The 22,146-nt window shown below is 39.5% G+C and overlaps 1 protein-coding gene across 1 annotated transcript in view; it reads right to left on the bottom strand.

The window, feature by feature from the left end:
- Positions 1 to 22,146, bottom strand: part of ptprq (protein tyrosine phosphatase receptor type Q) — a 56,389-nt gene that overhangs the window by 22,259 nt on the left and 11,984 nt on the right. The window contains 27 exon segments of the mRNA XM_055155844.1: positions 142 to 307; positions 1,340 to 1,485; positions 2,432 to 2,586; positions 3,163 to 3,283; positions 3,566 to 3,844; positions 4,862 to 5,143; positions 5,235 to 5,345; positions 5,491 to 5,667; positions 5,739 to 5,903; positions 7,157 to 7,607; positions 8,233 to 8,396; positions 8,762 to 8,908; positions 9,160 to 9,288; positions 9,880 to 10,108; positions 10,802 to 11,001; positions 11,078 to 11,147; positions 13,177 to 13,291; positions 14,409 to 14,511; positions 15,652 to 15,763; positions 17,976 to 18,136; positions 19,035 to 19,295; positions 19,363 to 19,531; positions 19,830 to 19,927; positions 20,530 to 20,636; positions 20,717 to 20,870; positions 20,932 to 21,061; positions 22,006 to 22,136. Coding sequence (XP_055011819.1) covers positions 142 to 307; positions 1,340 to 1,485; positions 2,432 to 2,586; positions 3,163 to 3,283; positions 3,566 to 3,844; positions 4,862 to 5,143; positions 5,235 to 5,345; positions 5,491 to 5,667; positions 5,739 to 5,903; positions 7,157 to 7,607; positions 8,233 to 8,396; positions 8,762 to 8,908; positions 9,160 to 9,288; positions 9,880 to 10,108; positions 10,802 to 11,001; positions 11,078 to 11,147; positions 13,177 to 13,291; positions 14,409 to 14,511; positions 15,652 to 15,763; positions 17,976 to 18,136; positions 19,035 to 19,295; positions 19,363 to 19,531; positions 19,830 to 19,927; positions 20,530 to 20,636; positions 20,717 to 20,870; positions 20,932 to 21,061; positions 22,006 to 22,136 — 4,533 coding nt within the window.

The raw sequence follows: 22,146 nt of genomic DNA, 5'->3' as shown, positions 1-22,146 counted from the left end.
TTTCCTTTGCCTAACTGACACAAAGAGTTTTTATGTAATTTTCATCAGGATCAGATTTGAAAAAAGTGTACAGATTAGTGTATATGCAGAAGTAAGCCTACAAGCATATATTCTTTAGATTTAGGAGTGTGTGTGACAGACCTCCCTCTGGTAACAGTACAGTGAACAGATCCGTCTGCACTCCTCCATCGCCCTGGATGGTGCTGGAGGTCATCCACACAGTGTAGTTGGTTCCTCCGATCAGCCCAGTCAGAGTGTAGTACAGGGCCTTATCAGAAGAGGAGCTCAACTCCTTCGTGTACACTTTCTACAATTAAATATAAACATACATTTTCTCACAAGAATGGCACACAATGGCTGATAATATTACTTTTTTATTCTTCTGCTGAAATGTCTCCATTGTGGGATAGATAAACAATTTCCTATCCTAACTTATGATAATTGCAAATATAATGAAAACAATGAAAATGCAGTGCCGTGTAAGAGAGGTGCTGCTGTACCGAGATGAGCCTGAGAGTAAAGTCAGAACTGGAAGGAAGTGGAGTGCACATGAGGCAGGTCCATGCTGACGTGTGGCCTCTGGATGAGCAGGACTTGGCTACAATCCATCCAGAATCAATCTACAGCAAGCCTGTCTACACCATTTAAACTCTTTCACTGGGGTCCACTTTGCCAGGGGGCAGACTTATTAGAACACATCCTGAGCTGCTGCCCAAGAGCCTTGGCAGAGGGGCACTATTGATAGCACCACGAACGAGTGCTGAAAGTCATTGCAGAGGCCATCAGCATAGGCATCTCAAGCAACAAACACCAGCAATCAGCAAAGCAGCAAACTGGAGAAGCAAGGGACTGGCGGCTGAAGATTGATCTATGGGAGACAACTGAAATTCCCAGACAGAATTGCAGAGACTACATTATGGCCAGGTATGGCATTGCTGTCAGGCTGTCCCCTGAGAAGACCAGAAGGAGGCCGTTGAGAGCAACATGGGTAAGTACATGGAGCTAGTAGACACATAAAGGAACCAGGGAGGGCAAGCATGCTGCAGCCCCGTGAAGTTTGATGGTTTGCTGTGCAGTTTCTCACAAGAGCCCTGAGAATGCTGGGGGTAAGAGGTCTACATAATAAAAGAACCATCAGAAACATCACACATGCACAGAGACAATGCACAGAGAAGGAATTAAGATGGCTGAGGAACAAGCGGTGCGATCAGTTTTTGTGACTATTACTCATCAATCTGCTATTCACTGGTATCATTTAGCTACTTACTTATTACTTAATACTCACTACTTACTTTGTGGTCTATGTCTTAGACATTCAGGTCTTAGGCATGTGTCCTACCTGTTCCAACACAGTGTGGTTGTCTCTGTAGTAGATGGAGTAGTGCACTATAATCCCGTTAGGCTCTCGGGGTGGGAGCCATGTCAGAGTGACTGAGGAGAAGGTCATGTTTGCAGCAGTCACATTGTGAGGAGGGTCATACGGCTCTGCAATGAAACAAACAAAATTAATTCAAGAAAACATGATATTTTGGTAAAGATCTTAATGCACAGCACAGTTTACTGTTGAAATTTAAAGAATTTTAAAGAGACAAAGTATAACGTTTGCACCTCAAGAACTGGTATTTTGTATTGCTTATGCAGGCTGTTACTTTGGTGAGGTCCTCTCCTTTCCTAACACACATTTGGTTTCATGTCTCTACATAAGGAATAAAAACTTGGAAGGGCTAGTTTCTGATATCATCACCAGACTGAACATTTCAACCCCAGGTGTTCAAAGAAAACTAAATAAAGCATGGATAATTAAATAAGTTTAAAAACATAATAAAATGACTATGAAAATGTATCAAAAGGCATCTGATAAAGTCTGAAAGAACATCACATCTCCCCTTTGGATGGCAATGGATGACTCAGTTCATTATTAATGGCCCTATATTACTGACTGCTGTGAGCTTTTAGCCCAGTTATAATAAAATGTTATAATGTTGTTACCTCCTCAAAAACATAACCAGAGTTTGTTTTGTTTTATTCACTCACTTATTATTTATGCACTTTGTAACCCTTTCTGTTTACCAAAGCTCAAAATGCTTTGTTCCACCTTATGATGTCATGAAACAGCAGTTTACAGTTGTTCAGTCGAGATTTGGCAGTCATTGAAATAATTCTAGTGAAGCTGTAGAGTTTAAAAACACAGTGAACCACTTCCTATATTATCACTTGATGACAAGATAACATGATCACAAGGTACTAAGGATAGTGTTTACATTTTGAGAGAAGAACACAGCTCAAACATGTAGGATTTGTGAGTTAAACATTTTAAACAAAACACAACTGGGGGTATGTTTTGGATGAGGAAACAGCATTAATACAAACCTCAGAAAACATTGTAACATGGGCCCTTTAACTGTACACATGAGCTAGTGCATGTCCTCACCTGCCACACTAGTAGAAAAGCTGATGTAGACGAGCACCCCTCCATCCCCCATGCGGGTCCAGCTGGACACGGAGGCGTTGTAGGGGCTTTCAGAGTCCACATTTATTACAACTGAAGTCCCCGTCACATTCTGCCACTGCTCTGTTGTTTCATTCCTATCATAACCACATACACAATATGTTTCACTCACCCAGGTCCCAATTTCAAACTCCTATTACACACTTTAAAGAGGGAGTATTTTACTTCTATGGGGTATTAACTGCTAACACATACACATTATTACACATATTTGGATCACCGTGTTTCCTTTTATTGTTTTGGAAATGCTATATTACACCGAAAACAATGTATTAACATGTTTAATCCCCCTCCCTTTGCTCTTCCCCTTTCAGAGTGTTATCACAACACAATCAGCAGGCATCCCACAAATTAAACTATTGATCATTGCATCAGGTTTGTGACACTATAGTGTATTGTTTTGTATTTCGCTTTTGTATATTTGTGGAAAATTGTTGTGCAGGAGCATGGAATAGGTTTGTAGGCAAAGCATTGGACAGAATCTTACAACTAACCATAAGGAGGATTTGAACAGGGCCCTGGAGAGATTGCTAAAATATTCTTCTTAAACTAGTTCTTCTGGCATGTTTTTGATGCTGGAACAATGCTATAACATGATAGAAAGCTCTAAAAAGTAGATTTTACATAATACCCCCTCTTAATAACCTACTCACCAAACTCGGATTTTGTAGTACAAGATGTCAGAATTGGCTTCCCGTGGTGCCTCCCAAGACAACTCCACCTCATAGTCAGATAACTTTCGAGCACGTAAAAACTGAGGTGGGGTATCAGGGGCTGAGATATACAAGAGATTAACAACTAAATAGACAAAAAATGTAATGGCAGAGCTTGGGATAAAAAAAAAAAATGTTACTGAAAGAAAGAAATCTCCTGGTTAAAGCTGAAGCCACATCCTCCGAGTAGTACCTGTGATGTAACATTGATTAGAATGCAGAGAAACAAAGAGCTGTAATTCAAGAGAAGGACAAAATGTAATCCGATGATCTCCTTCATCCATGATGTAATCTGGGATCCCATAAAACACCTGGGGAAAAAAAAAAAAAACAAATCCCTTACCGTCCTCCAGTGTGGTGATGTTGATGGGCTGGCTGAAGTTGCCTGGGCCGACCCGCGTGTAGGCCTGCACCCTGAGCCTGTACTCCGTGTACTTTTTCAGGTATTGGATGAGCAGGTGCTGGGTGCTGGAGGTGAGGTTGAGGAAGTGAGTGGAGTTCCAGAGCTCCAGACCGTAATGCGTGATATTCCCATTAGGAAGTTCAGGAGGCAGCCAGGTCACGTTCACCTCACTGGGGCTGACTGACTCGTAGGACAGGTCGTTTGGTGGTCCGCCCGGGACTGAGAACACAAGAAGAGTTTAGTTCATGAGTTGACAAACTTTTCTCACCTGAGAGTTACTGTTTCATCTTGAAAAGGGCGTTTATAAATTCAGTCTACAGGCTTTAGAAAAGGAACACCTTAGACCAGGAGTGTCCAAACTTCTTTTCATCACATGCTGCATATCAAAACACAGACGAAATAGAGGGCCAGTCAAGGGCCATAGACTGGAGGTCAATACAGTGAATAATTCAAATATGTGCATGCAAGCCACTAGACCTTTATTCATGCTTAGATCCTCAATAGAACATACTAAATATATGATATTGGCTTTATCAAGGTAGATTTTCAAAAACTTGCAGTAAGAAGTATTGTTTAAATTAATATGGGCCAATTCACCTGGAAATTTGAGGGGCAAAAGAAATGGGACATAGTTTAGACATACCTCCCATAGACCATAAATTTGGTTTTCCCTTAATACTTATACCCATATGCATATATGATCACAAAGTATTTATTACTCAAACATTTTATACTAAGACAACCATATGTAGTTCTTATGCATGTGCATTTCTATGAACTAATGAATAATATTCGCTTTTCTTACTAATAAAAATTATACTGTGTTATGTTAAGAGGGATGAAGACCAGGAACTCCCTCCTAACAAATGTGCAAAACATTCCAAGTATCAAAGTATTAAAAAAAAAAAAAAGACTTGAACAAATTTGCGTTAAAATACTCAACTCAAACTCGATTTCAAAGAGTATCGATACTATATCTATCTAGTTTCGATACTATTTTTTAGTATCAATTAGTATCTCAGTTTCAATACTTTTGACAACTCTAGTATGAAATAATACATTAATATTTGAGCAAACTTTTACATAATAACCTCTAATTTTAACCATTTGAGATACTTTTTGATTTTATTCTATCTTCTTTGCTGGCACTCTAAACTCTACAAAGGGACTACCATTGAAGCCAGCCTCTCAGACAATACTGGCCCATTTAGAGGAATGTAAAATGCATAAACATACCGTCCTCTCCAGACAGCAGCAGTAATGAGTCTGATCTTTGGTCTCCATGGCCCAGGCGGGTAAATGCTCTCACAGACACGTTGTAGAAGGAGAAGGGCTTGAGGTCCATTAGTGTGGCGCTGTTTGTACTGGTGTTTATAGCCGTCTCAAAGGTGTCATTGCCATAGTGGACTTGGTAATATTGAATAACTCCATTGGCCTGCTCAGGGGGCGACCAGGAGAGAGTGGCAGTGGAGGGACTGGTGTCGACCACAGTGAGGTTGGTGGGAGGGGAGTCTGGCACTGGGGAAAAAAAGAAAGAAAAAAGTGATTATTATAATAGATAAATTAGACAGAAAAAGAGATACACAGATATATAGTGTCTAGAACATACCATCCTCCTCAGTATAAACATAGATGTAGTCTTCATTGGTGAGTTCACTTTCTCCCACTGCTGTAGAGGCTGCCACCCCAAGCTTATAGCCTGTATATTTATCTAAATCTGGAAGGAAAATTTACATTTACATAATGAATTGCTGTCATCACAGTTATCAGTAGCTCTATAATATATTATAGAGATGTGTGTCATGAAAATTATTAGCTTTAAACAAAATCTTAGAAATACACTAAAACATGTTGCTACTTTCCTGTTATTAATAGGGATGTGCCATTGCTCTCCCATTGCAACTCTTCACTGTCATATACTCTGACCCCATAGATGGTGTAATGTGTGATTCTCCCGTTGGGGTTGATGGGAGGGACCCAGTTGACCAGTATGGAAGTGGAGCTGATGTTCTGGTAGGTAACATTCAGCACGGCGCTAGGTACTGAGGGAATAATATACACTCCTATCATTGCTAGTTACACATGAATTATAATGGCAGCAGTAGTAGTGTACCCTGTTCTCTGGTCTTTTCCATGATGTCTGCAGCGGGGCCCTCTCCCACTGTGGTGAAAGCACTGACCCTGAACATGTACTCGGTGAAGGGGTTCAAATCTGACACTAAGTAAGACATCTCCTCCGACAGAACACCCAGCACCTCTTCTTTCACTGTCACACTGGCTGTAACACACATCATACTTGTTACACATATTGTACTGTATAACAAAAGGTGATGTAATGCTCTAATTTCAAAATAGCAATATGGCATTACATAACAGATTAAATGGAGAACTTTATAAAATGCATTGATTTGTTGCAGCTATAAATCAGTCCCAAAGGAGTTACACAGATAGACCACAGTCCTTCCTTTCCTCAGGCAACATAAAGCAAATACTGATCAGGGTTGTCAAAAAAATCTGATACTAATCAATATTAAACCTGGCACCAAAACTAGATACTTACTTGAGTAGCTATCAATACTAAAAAGTCACACTCACAGAACAGAAAAGAGCCCATGGATCACTATAACATGGATGACTGAGGGATTACACAGATATGGGGTCATATGATGTTTTTAATTATCATTGTGGTATCGGAATCAGTATTCATTATCAAGTCTATTCCTTTGAAATTTGAAATTTCAGTATCGTGACAACACTACTACTGATACAAATAGTACAAGGATGTCACTTTTCTGGTGGTCTTAATTTTCGGAGATGACAAAGCTTTATCTGGAATTTTCAACTGTATGAGATTAAAATGTATCTGTCACTAAATTACATGTGTTTTGCTAAAATAATACCTTGAAAAACTATGAAAGGGTTAGCCTGTCCACACTAAACAGTAACTTGGCCTGAGAGTATCACCTGCTCGTTTCCATGGAATTACATACACATACATTTAATCCCATACTGTGGACCATTCCAGGCAAGAACTTAGACTAAAGGCTCATTGGGGCATATTTAGTTAATGTATGATTTCTATAACATAATGAGTCTCCCAAAATATTGATATATTATACTGTGATATTAGCAGCATAACAGCACCACACTGTTAATGGGCAACTTCTGGTGGAGGGTCCCCAATACTGATTTTCTCCATGGAGATGCTACTGATTTGCCTGGAAACTTCCACAATCAGGTATTATTAATCTTCCCTACACAATACTAGACCCAGTTACAGGGCAGATTTTTGGAGAGGTGGCCTGGTTTATAGTAGGATGCATATTTTTCAAGGTATTTTTAGCAATAACTAAATAGCCAAAGTAGGTAAGTTCAATGTACTTTTGTTGAACATTTCATGCAAAATAATAACCTCTATGGAGACAAGCAGGTGACCCATCCACCAGAAAAGTTACATAGTTACATGCTTTAAATTTCAAAGTACACTTCACACATCCATTCAAAGAGAATGGGACAGAAATTAAATGTTACCTGTGATGCCAGAGCCTGTAGTGTAAGCTGTGTAGCGCCCAGTCACTGAAGTATCGCGAGTGCTTACAGAGTGATAAGCCGTGGTCATAGACTCAGAGGTCATATCTGTTCTGGACTGCCGCGTGAGCCAAGGTGGGTGTGTCACAGGAGGGGCAGAGGTGACAGAGTAAGCTTGGGTGGGGCTGTGAGAGGCAGGGCTATCTGTGCTGTCTAAAGCCATGCTATAAAACTCTTCAGTGGCTGTGTAAGTCAGGCTGGTGTGGTCGCTCAGCGTGGGTTCAGAAGTGACGTGAGGGTCATTGGTTATGCCGAGAGCAAGGGAGTCAGAGGAACGTTTGGAAACTGAAGGAGTGAAGGAGGCAGGGGATGTGATAAAGTCTGCGCTTCTCTTACTCCTTCTAGGGCTGGCGGTAAATGTCTCCTCCTCATATAGGCCAGTTGTGGTCTCATTCTGCACACAATCACAATATTTCAGTTGTTTCTGAATGACAAATGATCTGTGCTGCTATGCTGCAAAAACTTGATGTATTAACTTGATATATTATGATTAAATAATAAAGGTTCACTATGTAACTTTTCTGGTGGAGATCTGCCACTTGCTTGTCTTCATAGAGATGTTTTTGCTTAGCTTAGAATGCTCCAGAGTTTGGCATTACGGTAAATGTATCTGTCACCATGGAGACAAATAGGTCATGGAACAAGGCACTTAAAAGGTTAGATCTGTGTAAAGGAAACTCCACTCACAATAAGAATGCACGTTTTCAAGTTATTTTTTAGTTTGAATAAACACGTGTGGAAAAAAATCCTAGATAGGGAAGTTAAATGCAATTCCACAAACTCCAATTACATAGTGACAAGCAACTGGCTGACCCTGCACTAGTAAAGTAACTTAGTGCAAATGAGAAAGAAAATGTCTCCACTGGCAGATAATTTAGCTTGAAATGAGAAATAAAAGTCGAATGAAGTTGAAGCCACCATAAATTAATAACAGTTCAAACTAACTTGCAAAAGATACCAATAGGTCATTGGAATAGTGAATATATAAGTTGTTCACATATGTTCACAGAATGCCATACCCGAGGAGCTGTGAGGGTGATGTCCTGTAGCAGTGTCCCCTGCACCAGGACCTGCAGTCTGTACTGAATGATGGGGCCATTAGGCTGAGCAGGGCTCCTCCAGTTCACTCTGATGGACAGGGAGTCCTCTGCTTCTGCTGTCAGGGCCTGTACAGCACTGGGGGCTGAGCAAAGTTACAGTTAAACACAGTTACAAATGAAGGACAGACTTATAAATTCAACTTGATTTCCTTCTGGTTTCTCTTTCAGATATTACTGTCAGTGTCAATGTGATTTTTCTTGCAGAACTGTTCCCATCTCAGAAAATTCATATACATGCAGTCACTCTCCCCTCGATCTTCTTTCAACTATTTTAGCTCACTGTCTCCACTCCAACTGCACCCTCAGCCTTTCCATCTCTTCCTTTTCATCAGCAGTGTCTAGGTCATGGTAGATATATGTATCCATTCCATAAACTTTTCATTGCACCTCACTGGTTTTGTCAGTTTAATTTTCTCCGGGTTGAACAGCTTGTATACATAGTCTGTACCTTCAGCCGCTGTGACCACACGCCTCTCTGCTGCTGGACCCAATTCTCCTGCTGATTTGGCTCGAACAACCACAGTATACCTGGTGTACGGCGTCAGACCTTTGAACTCAAAGCTTGTGTCAAAAGTGCTTCCATTCAAGAAATAACCTATACAGAAAGAAGGAACAACGCACAAACCAGTATAAATATCTGATATATAACAATATGGTATTTTCTTAAGTTCCATAAGAAAAACCCACAAATATTGTACTATAATGATTTGTTACTGTGAAGGTTCATTGTCAAACCTATCCATTTAAGAAAATATGCATATTCACTTTTAGTCACTTCCCTTAATCTCCATCAACCACTACAAGCTTAGAATAACTGAATAGACTTCATCTTAAAGCCAGCCTTACCTGTAGGCCCGCGAAGCTGCAGGACATAGCTGAATTTTCCTGTCACAATTCTGGGAGAAATCCAGGACAACACAATGAACCTGGAGGTCATATTCAGTAAGGTCAGGTTCTGTGGCGAGTCCTCAGGAGCTGTATCAGAACAAATTACCAGTGTTATACTTTAACTTACTTACTTCAAAAATATGTTGTATGATTATGTAAAAATCTCTGCAAGGCAACTATTTGAATGTTGTCCAATCTTGCATGGATCTGATTGATTTTTGAACTTTCTGCTGATTAAATGAACCATTTTGTGAAGCTCTGTGAGGCGACTGCTGCTGTGATTTTGGGCTACACAAAAATGCATTGAATTGAACTAATCAAATTTGAATAATAATTACATTTACTGAAATCATTTAATTACAAAAATGAAAAACAAACAATTAAATTCAGTTCAGACTGATACAACTGTCCATTCTGCCCCTCAAAACCTGGAGCCCAACCAAATGTCTAATCTGCAGAGGCTTTTAAAACACTTCTAAAAATGGTAACAAGTCAACATTTGACAGTTCATGAATAAGTGTACTGGTTTGTTGTCATGATGATGATGATTTCAATGTCACATAACTATTATTAGTCTTTATCCGTAACTGAGTACCCCTAGATGGAAGGGAAGTATAATAATAATAATACTTGATAGATCTTATGTAAATGTTATGAATTCAACACATTAGCACACACCTGATTCTGGCATGTGGACCATAACAGAGCCGGTTTTGCCCTCTCCCTCAGATGTGAAGGCGGACACTTCAAACAGATAAGGAGTGAATGGTCGGAGCTGATCCACTCCCACAGATATGGGTACTTTCCACAGAGCGGCCGGTGGCACTGCTGAGAGGGTGATGGGTGGAGACGAGGCGGTCATCTCCAGAGGACTCACAGTGGCCCGTGACAGGATTTCTGCAGCATCCTGGGAAGTGAGAATAGATAGAGGAGCAAGGGTCATAAATCTAGAAGCAGGTATGTGACAAGTCTAGTATTACTGAGGTATCTTTAAGATCATTTATGTAAACTGTTCTGCAGCATTTAGTGTTAAAGAAATGGACATGGTTCACCACAACAGTCAGATTTTTTTTGCAATGACACTAACATTAGTTGGTGACCAGAAACCTTTGTTTCTCTATTCAGAGGAGATGGAAAATAACTAAATGCAGAGTTTGCACTTGAGCAGCAAAGAAAAGGGGGAGTCTTCATCGCCAAAACACCATCCCAAAAGTGTAACCCTGTTTTCAGTCAAAGACAGTTAACGTATCACTGAAGATCAGACAGACTGCTGAAAACGCTGCTTGTTGAGAAAGATTGGATCTTGGAGCCTGACAATGATCGACACAACATGTCCAAAGTGGTCAGGAAACGTTTATCACACAGAGGGTCATCATTCTGGAGAGGCACAGCCACTATCCCCACTAGAATCCAAATGAGAGACTGTGGAGAGCACTCAAGGCCAATGGTCAAAATCACACTGGGACTGTGTAGAAATCATAAAAATCTGTGATTTATTGTGAAAAGGACTTTCCTATAAAGTAACTGTAATGTTACTTCTCAACATAGATTTTACACAAATATGTTTCAGTGATTAAAAAGGACAAACTAAAAGTCTTACATTGCAGTGTGGCAGTGAGATACTCATGATCTCCTCTGCATTGACGTTGAGCCTGCGGACCACCATTCCATTTCGGGCGTGTTTGACATTGACACTGAACTTTGTGATGAGACCATTGATGCGCTGGGGCAGATACCAGGTGACCACCACATAGGAGTGGTTCTGTGCAAATGCAGTCAGGTTTGTCACATGTCCAGGAGCTGTACAGAGCACAAACACATACACACATGAGTAAACAGCACTGTGTTGTTCTTTATTACAATAATGTGCACTCACGGGACTCAGCTGTTTTTATGTACAACGATTTGCTGAAAGCTCCTGGAATACCAGAAGAAACAGCTGCTACCTGGAAAGAAAACAGAATTGTCTTATTTCAAATGATGGTAACATAAAAGACAGAGAATAAATTATATTTCACATGTTCATCTTTTAGTTTATTTTATGTACAGTAAACTGCAGCTGACTGTGCGGGGCTCAGTGGTAAGGCATTTGCATACAAACTCAAAGGTTGACAATTCTACCATTGCCGCCGTGTCCTTGAACAAGACACTTCACTAACCATGCCTCATTCACACACTGGAGTACAAATGCATGTGTTTTGTGAGATTTAGTCTACATTCCATTTACATGTTAACATGTTCATTAGGTTTCATTATTATACAATTTTTTTCTAGCATGTTATAATATTCATCAATTCATTTCATCATGAAAAACATATTCTGAGTTTTGTTTTGTTATTTTAATCCATGTTCATATTACAGTTTTTCTCCATTGGTTTGGCTCATTTCTTGAAACAGAAATGACATTCTCTAAACAACATGAACAAATCTCCAAACCACCTTGCAATCGTTAACAACAAAAAGGCATTTCTCATTGATTTCATCAAATTGCTAATTTCTTAGTACATGTCTCAAGTGTCTCAGGGCATCTTTGCAAATGGTTCTGTACAAGTCGCCTACAGTTAGCACAATGAGTACACATTTGGCACATTTTCCAAATAAATTGATCTTGCTGATCTAAGCTGATTAGTTGATTCTCAGTCTGATGGTTGTTCTCTCCAAAACATGTCAGCATGATTTCATTGTCTAAGTCATCATATGCACAATAGACTGTTCAATTGTCAAAATTAGTCAGGAACATGATACCATGAACACCATATATGAATTTTATTTGATAAATTCATGACAGTAATTGACAGTCAGATTAAATGAGAACTTCCTATCACACTGTGTGATTGTGCTCATGGTTCACTCCCCATCCAATGATGCTCATGGAGCTACTATCACCGTACTCTCCTTTTGTTTGTGTTTATATTTTGTACATGTACAGAATACGGTATACATTCTCTTTTTATGTACTCTGATGTATGGAAGTGACTTTATGTGTGTGAAACTGTGAATAAAATGGTTACAGTTTCGTTGGCAGTGTGAGAGCAGTGTGTGTGATGTCAAACTTCTTAAAATCATCTTCTACTTTTAAGAATGTAATTTCTGTTTCAAGAAATGAGCCAAATCAACGGAGAAAACTGTAAGTTAACCTCTCCAGAGCCAAACACTCTCAACCACCTTGAAAGAACAAGAAGTGACAAACCAGCAAGTGCTCCTGTGTTTTTAAAGAAGAGGCTTAAATCAAAGATGCATTAATCATTTGAATCTCAAATCTGAGTAAGACAAAGATAAGGAGACACCCTTATAACATGGTTAAAAGCTCATAAAAGTCCCTTTCACATGATATGTCCCCTTTAAAGTTTATTGACCTTCATCAGATTCGAAGGATCCCTTCACTGCTCAATTTGTCTTAATACATCTCAACTCTGAAGCTAGCAGCTCTTGTTTTATGCCTCTACTTCACTCCTCAGTGCATCAGCGAAGGACCCTTTGGCAAGTATCAATGCCAAGGTGTCCAAAGAGAATAATCCTTTTATCACTAATGTGCTGTATGCAATTACCTTCTTGGTCAGATCAATTAAAATATACAGGTTACAACTCTCTGAATGCAGTTGAACTAAAAAAAACAGTTGTTGTTCAAACATACATAGTCACACACATGATCACATAATCCTTTCTAAAAAAAATAACACAATAGTAATATGAACCCTGCACACATCACTCTTAACAAACAAAGTGCATGTTTGATAGTTGGCCTGAGCATGAAGGTCAGGATGGGTTAATGCATTCTGAAAACTAATAAGCGTGATCACGTTGGAGCCCAGTGACAACAGACAGTGGAAAGAACCCTGCTTTATCCATAGATCCCTTTACCTGCTTAATAATGCAATCTGGATCAATTACCCACATTCTGCCAAATCCAGACAATAGCTCAGCAGGATTTGAGTGAGAAGGCCATTTTATAATAAATAAAAGAATTGTTTGTACCTGAAACTGGTATGTTGAGCCGGAGATTAGCTCAGTTAGCAGGACGACAGGAGAATCAAGCAACATAGTTTCCTCTGTGAAGTCAGTGGCAGGGTAAGGACACACCTCCCTGTACCTGCCGGAAAAGGCCATTTTAGATTATTCCAAAACAGGTGTATTATGTAACTTTTATGCTGGAGGACCCTCTGCCTGCTTGTCTCCATGATTATGTTATTGCTTTGCCTGGAATGTACCACAATATAATCACCCCACCAGGCCAAGATACAAGTTAGATTTGTGAAGAGGTGAGAATGCCTATGGTAATAAGGCACAATTTTAAGGCATTCTTATTATTTCAAGTTTTATTATTTAATAGTCTTATTAGGATCCCCATTAGCTGCCAGTTTAATGGCAGCTAGATTTCCTGGCATCCTCTTACCTACTACACAATAGAAATGTGCTCCATTTGCATTTCATAACAATGATTTAAAAACTTACAGCGATAAGAATAATGGTTGGATAAAAAATTTGGCCATCTGTAGTAACTGTAATGTAAATGTTTTACTTCCATTCTACGTGCTTAGCTAGGGAGCTGATTCCAATGATTGTATAAAGCACAGTTCTCTTTAGAGGAATTATATCTATAAGTAATTAAAACACATATTGATTAAATAGAAAATAGATGCTAAATGCATCTATTTTCTATCTATGCATCTATTTCAGGACTTATATTAGACAATTTTTCTGATGTATGTTATAGTGTTGTTTCCTTATCAATAACATCCCAGCAGATCCATATTTAGACTGAGTTCTTCTCTCAAACACCCTGTTCTACCTTTTGATGTTAGTGAGGTAATCCAGGAAGTGCTCCAGTGTTTTCAAACCCCATACACCTTCACTAGAATTATTTGGACAATTTCAGCCCTGGAAATACGAGTCTCTACTGAACTAAAGGTAAAAGGTAGCTTTAACTTGAAAACTACCACTACATGACATCACAAGGTGGAACAGAGCATTTTGAGCTTCGGAGATGTAGATAGACTAATAATAGGTGTCTACTCAAAGATGTGTGAATGAAACAAAACACAGCTCTGTAATGACTTTTTAATATAGCTTAAAGTTCACAAGAATTTGTGGAGAATTTTTGGAGCATTTCAGACAACACAATAACTCTCCATGTAGACAAGATGATGGTGGACCCTAAGCTTAAACATTACATTGTGCACATTTAAATGATTAAAATTAAATAATACCTGATAATAAATTCTGAGTATTTTGCATCTGCCATTGTCCAGGACAGCAAGATTCCATTGGTACCCGAAGTGTGACCCTCGAGGCCAAAAGGGGTAGAGGGCACTAGAGGAACCAAAAATAAGAAGTAATTTGAAGAAGAACTGTGAGGCCTGTGCTTAACGAGTGCAGGAGTGTTTTGGGTTGAACTCGGATGAATGAGCCCTTACATAGCACTGACATTTCAGTGACATTCACTTCAGGCTTATTCACGGTTTGCTTCAAAAGCCTGGGCTAAAGTTACAACAGATAAACCAAATACACAAGAGAGCACCCAAATCCACAGCCGTACGGAATTTAGAACATGAGATTAGAGGATTCTAAATGATAAGCACTAAACCTGTAGCCATCTCCAGCTAGCCAAAGATAATAGAGATTTTTTGTTGGGGAATGCTGGATCATAGAAAACAGAAGTGATTTCTGAAAACTCACACTGAAGATAACATTCACACAAAAGTCTTTTCTAACAGTTTACCACAGCTCCTTGACAACCCTCCCCCTGCTTTGACTGGTGATGTCTCAGCTCTTTGAACTGATGGCAGTATTAACCTCAGAAAGAAGGATTTTACTAGTCTGGCTGCAGTCTACAGACTCGTGTTACAGGTTTTGGAAAGGTTTTGGAAGTCTGCTGATAAAATAATGTCAGATATTTTATGATTAGATCTGAGTGACATATGATCTACAACAGTGGCTCTCAAACTTTTCACACCAAGTACCACCAAAAAAAGATCCCAATTTCTTAGTAACACCAGATTTAAATCAAGTGGATAATAATATTACAATTTCAGGTCTAATCTAGATCTAACCAAAAAAGTGGACTCTAAAGTGGACTCTGTGGCAAACCCACACATTAAAGACCTGCCCAAATACAAACTGAAGGAGCTTGCATACCATAGTTTGAGAAAGACTGATATACAATATGATATTGATTGTTTTGTTTAGATAGAATGTAGAGTACAGTGTCTTTCAAAACAAAACCTTTTTACAGTAAATTCAATTTCTGTGTGACACTTGAACAGTTTTAGCATATTCAACAACCCATCATATTTTTGATGGAAAAATATGATCAAATACATTTTTGTCATGCATTGGTTTTGGTATTCCACTTGATATGTCACCAGGCCTACTAGAGCATACATGTGCTAATAGAGAGAAGAAGATGTGTGTGCTACAGATTAGATGGTATAGGATTGTGGAGGGTCTCACCGCTGTTCCTGGTGCTGATCATGCGGCTGACTCCAGGGCTGATGTGGGAGGAGGCTGCTACTGAGACAGTTACATTGTACTCTGTGGAGGGGGTCACACTCACCACATGAGCCTGAGGACACAAACATGCATCAAACTCACAACCGTAATGCATAATGTGACGCCATCTAAAAATAATCATTGTTGCACATATACTTCAATGCAGAACTTTTTGATGTCACTGAAAATGCACAAATAATGTTCAGTTTATCCAAGCTAAGGTACCCTTTCCAATATTATTAGCTTGTTATTAGGTTAGGTTATTAGATGTCAGGGTAAAGAGATACAATGATCATTTACTATTAAAGAAGGGTATGCAGTAATGTAAATTATCATTTTACAAAACCTGCTTTTTGCTGAAACATTATTTAAAAATGGACATCGGGCATATGAGTGTGCTATGTATTTTTTCACTTTATATATATGTTGCTGTTCCTTGCATTTGCACCTCTACAAGAACTTTGGTGTGAGTTTTCTGTTTCATTTGACTTGTGAAACATTGACAGGTATGATGGCCAAATAAAAATGATATTTTGAAACATTGGGAACCTTCTTATATGAGATAGGGGATTTCTTCAACACCATAAAATCTTGTGAGGCTGAATGTAGCTGTTTATGGGAGAGCTGGCTTGTTCCAGTTTGTCTCTGCATATTCACACCTTTCATATGGAATTAGACTGATGACCAGTGTTTTTAGGTGCCCTCTGCGTTTTGCTCTGCTGCCTCTAAACAGCATTTGTACTGTTATACTGCAGCTGCTTCCCGCTGCTGTCAGACTCATACTTTATGTTATCGCTCAGAAATATGACCAAGCCATTTCTATATCTCTGAAAGTGTATCAGCAGCAATGCACCATATGCATCTCACCGCCCATGCTATCGCCCTTTGCTATTTGAAACTGTATAATATTGTCATTACAACCACACTGTACATTTGTCATTGCTGTTCTGAAATGGGTAGCAATCTGTTTACTAAAGTAAAGACATTTTGAAATGCGAAAAATTGTTGTATTCCAACATATATTTCAAACGCAAACATTTCACAAGCATTTTTTCACGTATTGTCATAAAAGAAAATGTAACAAACAGCAAATATTAATCTAACCCGTGGGGTTAATTTGGGAAAAATGACAAGTAAGTACAGAAAAGTGGGCAGAGATAGGGGTAGGTGTAAAATGAAATTCTGTGACCATCCAAGCCTTGAATGCAGAGCAATACAAGTTTACTCAAACATGCCCCCTTTAACTGCAAAAAGAAAAGAAAACCAAGAAAAGACTGTGTGTCACTGGTAGTACCTATGCCACAGTTTGAGAAGCCTTACTGAATATTCTTACCTGTGAGTGTCCAAAGCAGAATATGAAAAGCACGGACAGAAAGGCCATGCTAGGGAGTACACTTAGTATGGAGGACGGCTAACAAGCAGAGGCCTCCTCAGTGGAGTAATGTCCACTGTCAGCCTCCCAACATCAGCTGTTGTTTTAGTCCAGGGCAGTAACAAAGAGCCAATTTGAAGTGGTAAAAAGTAGATCCAAGAGCCAGTTATGTTATGTCAGCATTGAATAATAATCCTGCTGTATTCAGTAAAGGAAATGGTTATCCATAGATGCCAAACACTATTGTCATTAGCATAAGGCTAACTTGCTCCCTCTGGTCTCTGCAGCTCTACTGGGAGAGGTGCTTAAGTCAATGAATGATTCAGAGTTGAGCTCATGAGGCAAACTTAATAATGAATGAGATCTATTACTCCACTGTGTGCAGTGTCTGTGTAGGGTTTCAGCTAGAGGTAAGTGACACCTGCTATTCAGGAAGAGATGCTGAGGGGGCAGGGCTTATCTTAAACATACCCAAAGTTTGGGTAGTAGTAAGACATTTCATTTGGACCTTTACTTATTGTAGTTCCACACTATGGCATTAAAATGATCTATCACCATGGAGACAAACAGGTGATGCTACCAGGCTAAGTTACCTGTCAAATCTGTGGAGAAGATTGCAAACTCCCAGTAAGAAAATATGTCTTTCCCAGTAAGAAAATATGATTTTTGTAGCTATAAAACAGGTTTTATTAAAGATAAACAATGTTAATGCTATACTGTGGGACATTTTAGGCAAAGTAAAACATCCCCATTGGACAAGAAAGTGTTCACCTGGTAGGCCTCCAAATAATGTTTTCTTTCTCATTTGTGTAACAATATTGTAGATAATTATTTTTGCAGTGTCTTGCAACAGACAACAAGAAAACAATTAAGAATACTGGTGGAATGTATGCAGAGGTGTGGATTTATGTACCTGTATGTATCCATTCTGGGCTGGGTGCACTGTGACTTTGCCCTCATTCGGTCGTAAGGTCACTTGATAATGATCCACACAGCCCTTTGCTTCAGGCCAGAGTAATGAGAAGGCGTGGGAGGACACATTTTGGACACGCACTTCCCTCACTGGGGCTGGCACTCAGGACAAGCAGAGAGAAGACAGTATGTAAGAGTATATAGAGCAGGCTGGGTTCATGTGCTGTCAAAACATAGTGTCTATAGGTTAAAACTGAGCTGCAGGGCACATCAGGATATTTTAGAATTAGCTTTTAAGGATTCAAACTCTAGGTTTCCTTAAGAAAGTTAAGGTGGGCCTATTAGAATAGAAATAAAAATAGGCTTTTGGTTTTTGGTTTTGGTTAGGTTTTTTACATCTATTTAGCTCACCATGTTATCTTTTAATGCTTTGAAAAAGATATATTCTCCAAAAGCTTATTAATATTGAAAGTTTCACTTTCAATTTTGATGCTCTGAGCACCTCCTCCCTTCACTCACACTAGAAAATGCTCTCACAGTACAATCAGCGTGCAACTTACTAATGAAACGACAGTACATTACATCAGGTTTGTCAAGTTGTTGTGAACAGTTTTGTATCATGCTTTTGTATAGTTATTTATGGAGAATTGTCATTTGGGAGCATTGTTGACATAGGCTTGTGGACCGAGAATTGGACAGAATCTTACATATAAAGAGGGTTCAAATATGGCCTGGGAGGGATCACTAAATTACTGAAACATGCATGGATGACATCTAAGACCTCCTGGGGGATATTTTTGATGAAGGAATGTTAAAACATGATAGAAAGCTCAAAATTGATTTTTCATCAATGCATAATACTACCTCTTAAATGAAAAGTACCAGGTCAAAAAGAGTGGTAGACAGAGCATAAATAACAATGTTCAGGTTCAACATTCAACGTGTTTCAGAATAGTCCCTCAGCACAGAATCATCTTGTCCCATGCCCTCCATCTGAGACATCACATTCTATAAAGTTAAAGCTACCAATAGTCTGTCTGACCTTTGCTGCTGTAACTACCTGTGCTTACTGTCAGAGAGGCTGCTCTCCCCACATGTGCTCCTCTCACTCTTTCAACACTCAAGTTGTAAGTGCAGCCATCTTGAAGGCCTGCAACCATGGCGACACGCTCCTCCTTTCGTATGCTCCATGTGCTTGTGACAGAGATGTTGGCCATGGTCACTCTGTGGAAGTCAAAGACACCAGCTGCATTGTCCCAGCGAATAGAGACAGATGAGGAGTTGATGTAGTTCAAATGGAGACCACACACTCCCGCTGGGCCTAAAACAGATTTGATGTGCTTTTACTTGATAGTTTGACAGGTTTGAAGTAGGACCTTCTTTCTTACGTGTGCTGAAGTGCCTGTGCACAGCTGAACTGAGGTCAGAGCCTAGAACACTCTGAATGCTGAGTCCATACTCTGAGCCCGGGGTTAAGTGACTGATCTCATAACTTGGGCTTTGAACATAAGCATGGTCCCAGAATGTTGTGTTGACAAAGTGCAGTCCAAAGCACACCTGGAACAAAACAATAGAGAATAAATGTTTGTTTGTCTTTGTCACTGTGAGTGTACTGCTGGCTCATGCTTCCTGGTCATGGCTCAGGCACAGGTCATACATCTTTAAAAGGGTGGTAACTGAAGCTGCAGTGTGCTGTCAGCTGCTGCTTAGAAACCAAGAACTAAGCACAGGGCCTGACGTAAGCAGCCCCACAAAAAAGCATTTTCAGTCCAATTCTGAATCCATATTGTGAGGTGTGTTCTCTTCTGCCTGCCTGCTCATTCTGCACAGTGCAAATATTTTGGTTTCCTGATACCTTGTACCCATCCACGAGTCCAGCTGGTGGTCTCCAGGCAACAAAGACGGATGTGACCCCCTGCTCGGACAGAGTCACGTCCTGAGGCATCTGTGGGGCTGCAGACAGAGTCAGTGAGCACACATCACAGACACCCACACAGGGGGAGTGGGACTAGACTATGCTCCTCCTAGTGGTTGTCATATGTGTGTGTGTGAGTGTGTGCGTGTGAGACCTCTTAGAATATGTGCTTAATCTGTTCTGGTTGTATTAACTCTTGCACATTTGAATCACAGTTGCTGAAGCTATTATTTTTATAGGTTCTTTTTCTGGTGGTCTGTCACATGTGTGTCTCATAGATATGTTTACATTCCATTGTATGCAATTAAACTTAACTAGCTAGCATTTATTCAATGTACAGTATTTTTTCACAAAAATCCTTGAAAACCCTGCATTCTTGCTGTATAAGAAATAGCGTGATTGGTCTTACAGGAAGCCACACAAACTCCACTTCTACAGCCAGGTGTTTGCAGAGACAAAACTAGGTAAACCTGAAAAGTCAATTTACCTAGTTTGCACTAAAGTTGCCAAAAAGAGACTAGTAATAGTAGATAATGCTATTAGAACACCACATACACAGTTTAGTAGCAAAAAAATTATTTAGTCAGATAATGTACATAACCAAAATTTTTTCCACACGCATTTATTTACTCAGACTCACTGGTATGGAGCGTAATAACAGCAGCTTGACCTCTCCTCTCTCCACTGAGGCTCATCACTTCAATAGTATATCTGCTTCCTGGAGTGAGCCCTCGGAAACAGTACCATCTGTAAATACAAGACAGGTTTGGAGGATAAAAGCTATGCTCCTCATCATTCACATGGTATACTGCTTGCCGCAAAATGACCTGTGCTCTGGATGCATATTGATTGCCGCTTGTTTGGCTGTTACGTTTTTGATTGACAGTAGAAAGCCGCTCACAACTCCTCGGCCTGCAGTCCAACTAATGCATATAGATGATGTGGTTTTATTGGCAATGGACAGCTCTACGGGGTTGGGAGCTGGTGTGTGAAAAACAATTAGTGTAACTGCTGAAAGCGGAATAAAAATATGTGAGTCTACCTGCAGTGATGTTTATGTTGATAGGATAGGAGTCTGGGAAGAAACGCTTTTCCGTACGCACTGCAAACTGATACAGCGTTCCAGGAGTCAGGGAGGAGTACATAGCGCTTTGACCAGAGACTTTCTGCACCTTTACAGAGAAAAAAATAATCAAACCTAAATCATTATCGCAAAGGCTGGAGGGGCATGTAAGGTTTCACTGCAGTACATCGTGGATATATGCACACTGCCTGAAGCAACATTAAATTGGTCACCTGCTCAAGGCAATGCAGCACCTTTTAATGGAATACTGTTTCAGATGTATAAAGAAGTTTTGGGAATGTTGCCGTGGATATGTTGTAGACTAATTTAGGGGCAGCAGTGGCTAAGTGGTTAGAGCGGGTGCCCGCAAACCCAAGCTTGAAGGTTTGAGTGGGGCGGGTAGATAATTTATTTATATATTGATTTGTTATCAAGATATTATTTTTTGTCAGTATAGTTTATATTTTGGTCAAGCTCAGACTAGTTAATAGTGCATACTGTTGTTGAGAATGCGGGCAAGACAAGACAAGATTAATGTAGTCTTAAAGGTATTGTATGTAACTTTCTGGAGATGGCACTTCATCAGCAAAATGCCATAGAACAAGAAAGTAAACCATACTTCAGAACGATAAGCTTTATGCCATATTGTGGAAGATTATAGCCAAATGACCAACATTTCCATGGAAACAAGCAGAAGGAGGCTTTACTCCAGGACAAATAAGTCAGGTTTTTGGAGATACAAGCTTGCTCGCAGTAAGGATGCATGATTTTATAAAGTTTTTTTATTTAAATGCTTTTCTCTAAGCTTTTTTATTTTTAATTTTTTGAAGATAATGAGAACCAATAAGTAATACTAAAGAAATAAAAAAATATATAAAAATGCCTGTATGAGTATCATTAAATTTGCCATCAATTTAAAATCCATGAACAACTCAACTTATTGGGATGGAAAAGGTAGTGGCAAAAAAATGCACCATATGAAACATAATGTTTAAACCAAGCTACTAGTTGAAATAATGTCAAGAGTTAGACATTAGAGACAAAACCTTTTACCATATGTGTGTGTTCACAGTTGTAACAGATGACTTCGTAGCTGTCGGCATGCCCCAGAGCAGGGTCCCAAAGCAGTTCTATAGTTGAATGGGTGACCACTCCCTCCCTTAGCCTGCTAGGAGGAGTGAGACCTACAATTAG

Source organism: Boleophthalmus pectinirostris, unplaced genomic scaffold (genome assembly GCF_026225935.1).
Source record: "Boleophthalmus pectinirostris isolate CB_2022bp ecotype Guang Dong unplaced genomic scaffold, ASM2622593v1 HiC_scaffold_2, whole genome shotgun sequence".
Taxonomy (NCBI): domain Eukaryota; kingdom Metazoa; phylum Chordata; class Actinopteri; order Gobiiformes; family Gobiidae; genus Boleophthalmus; species Boleophthalmus pectinirostris.
Note: the sequence above shows the minus strand (reverse complement) of the source record. Positions and strands in the feature narration are given on the sequence as shown.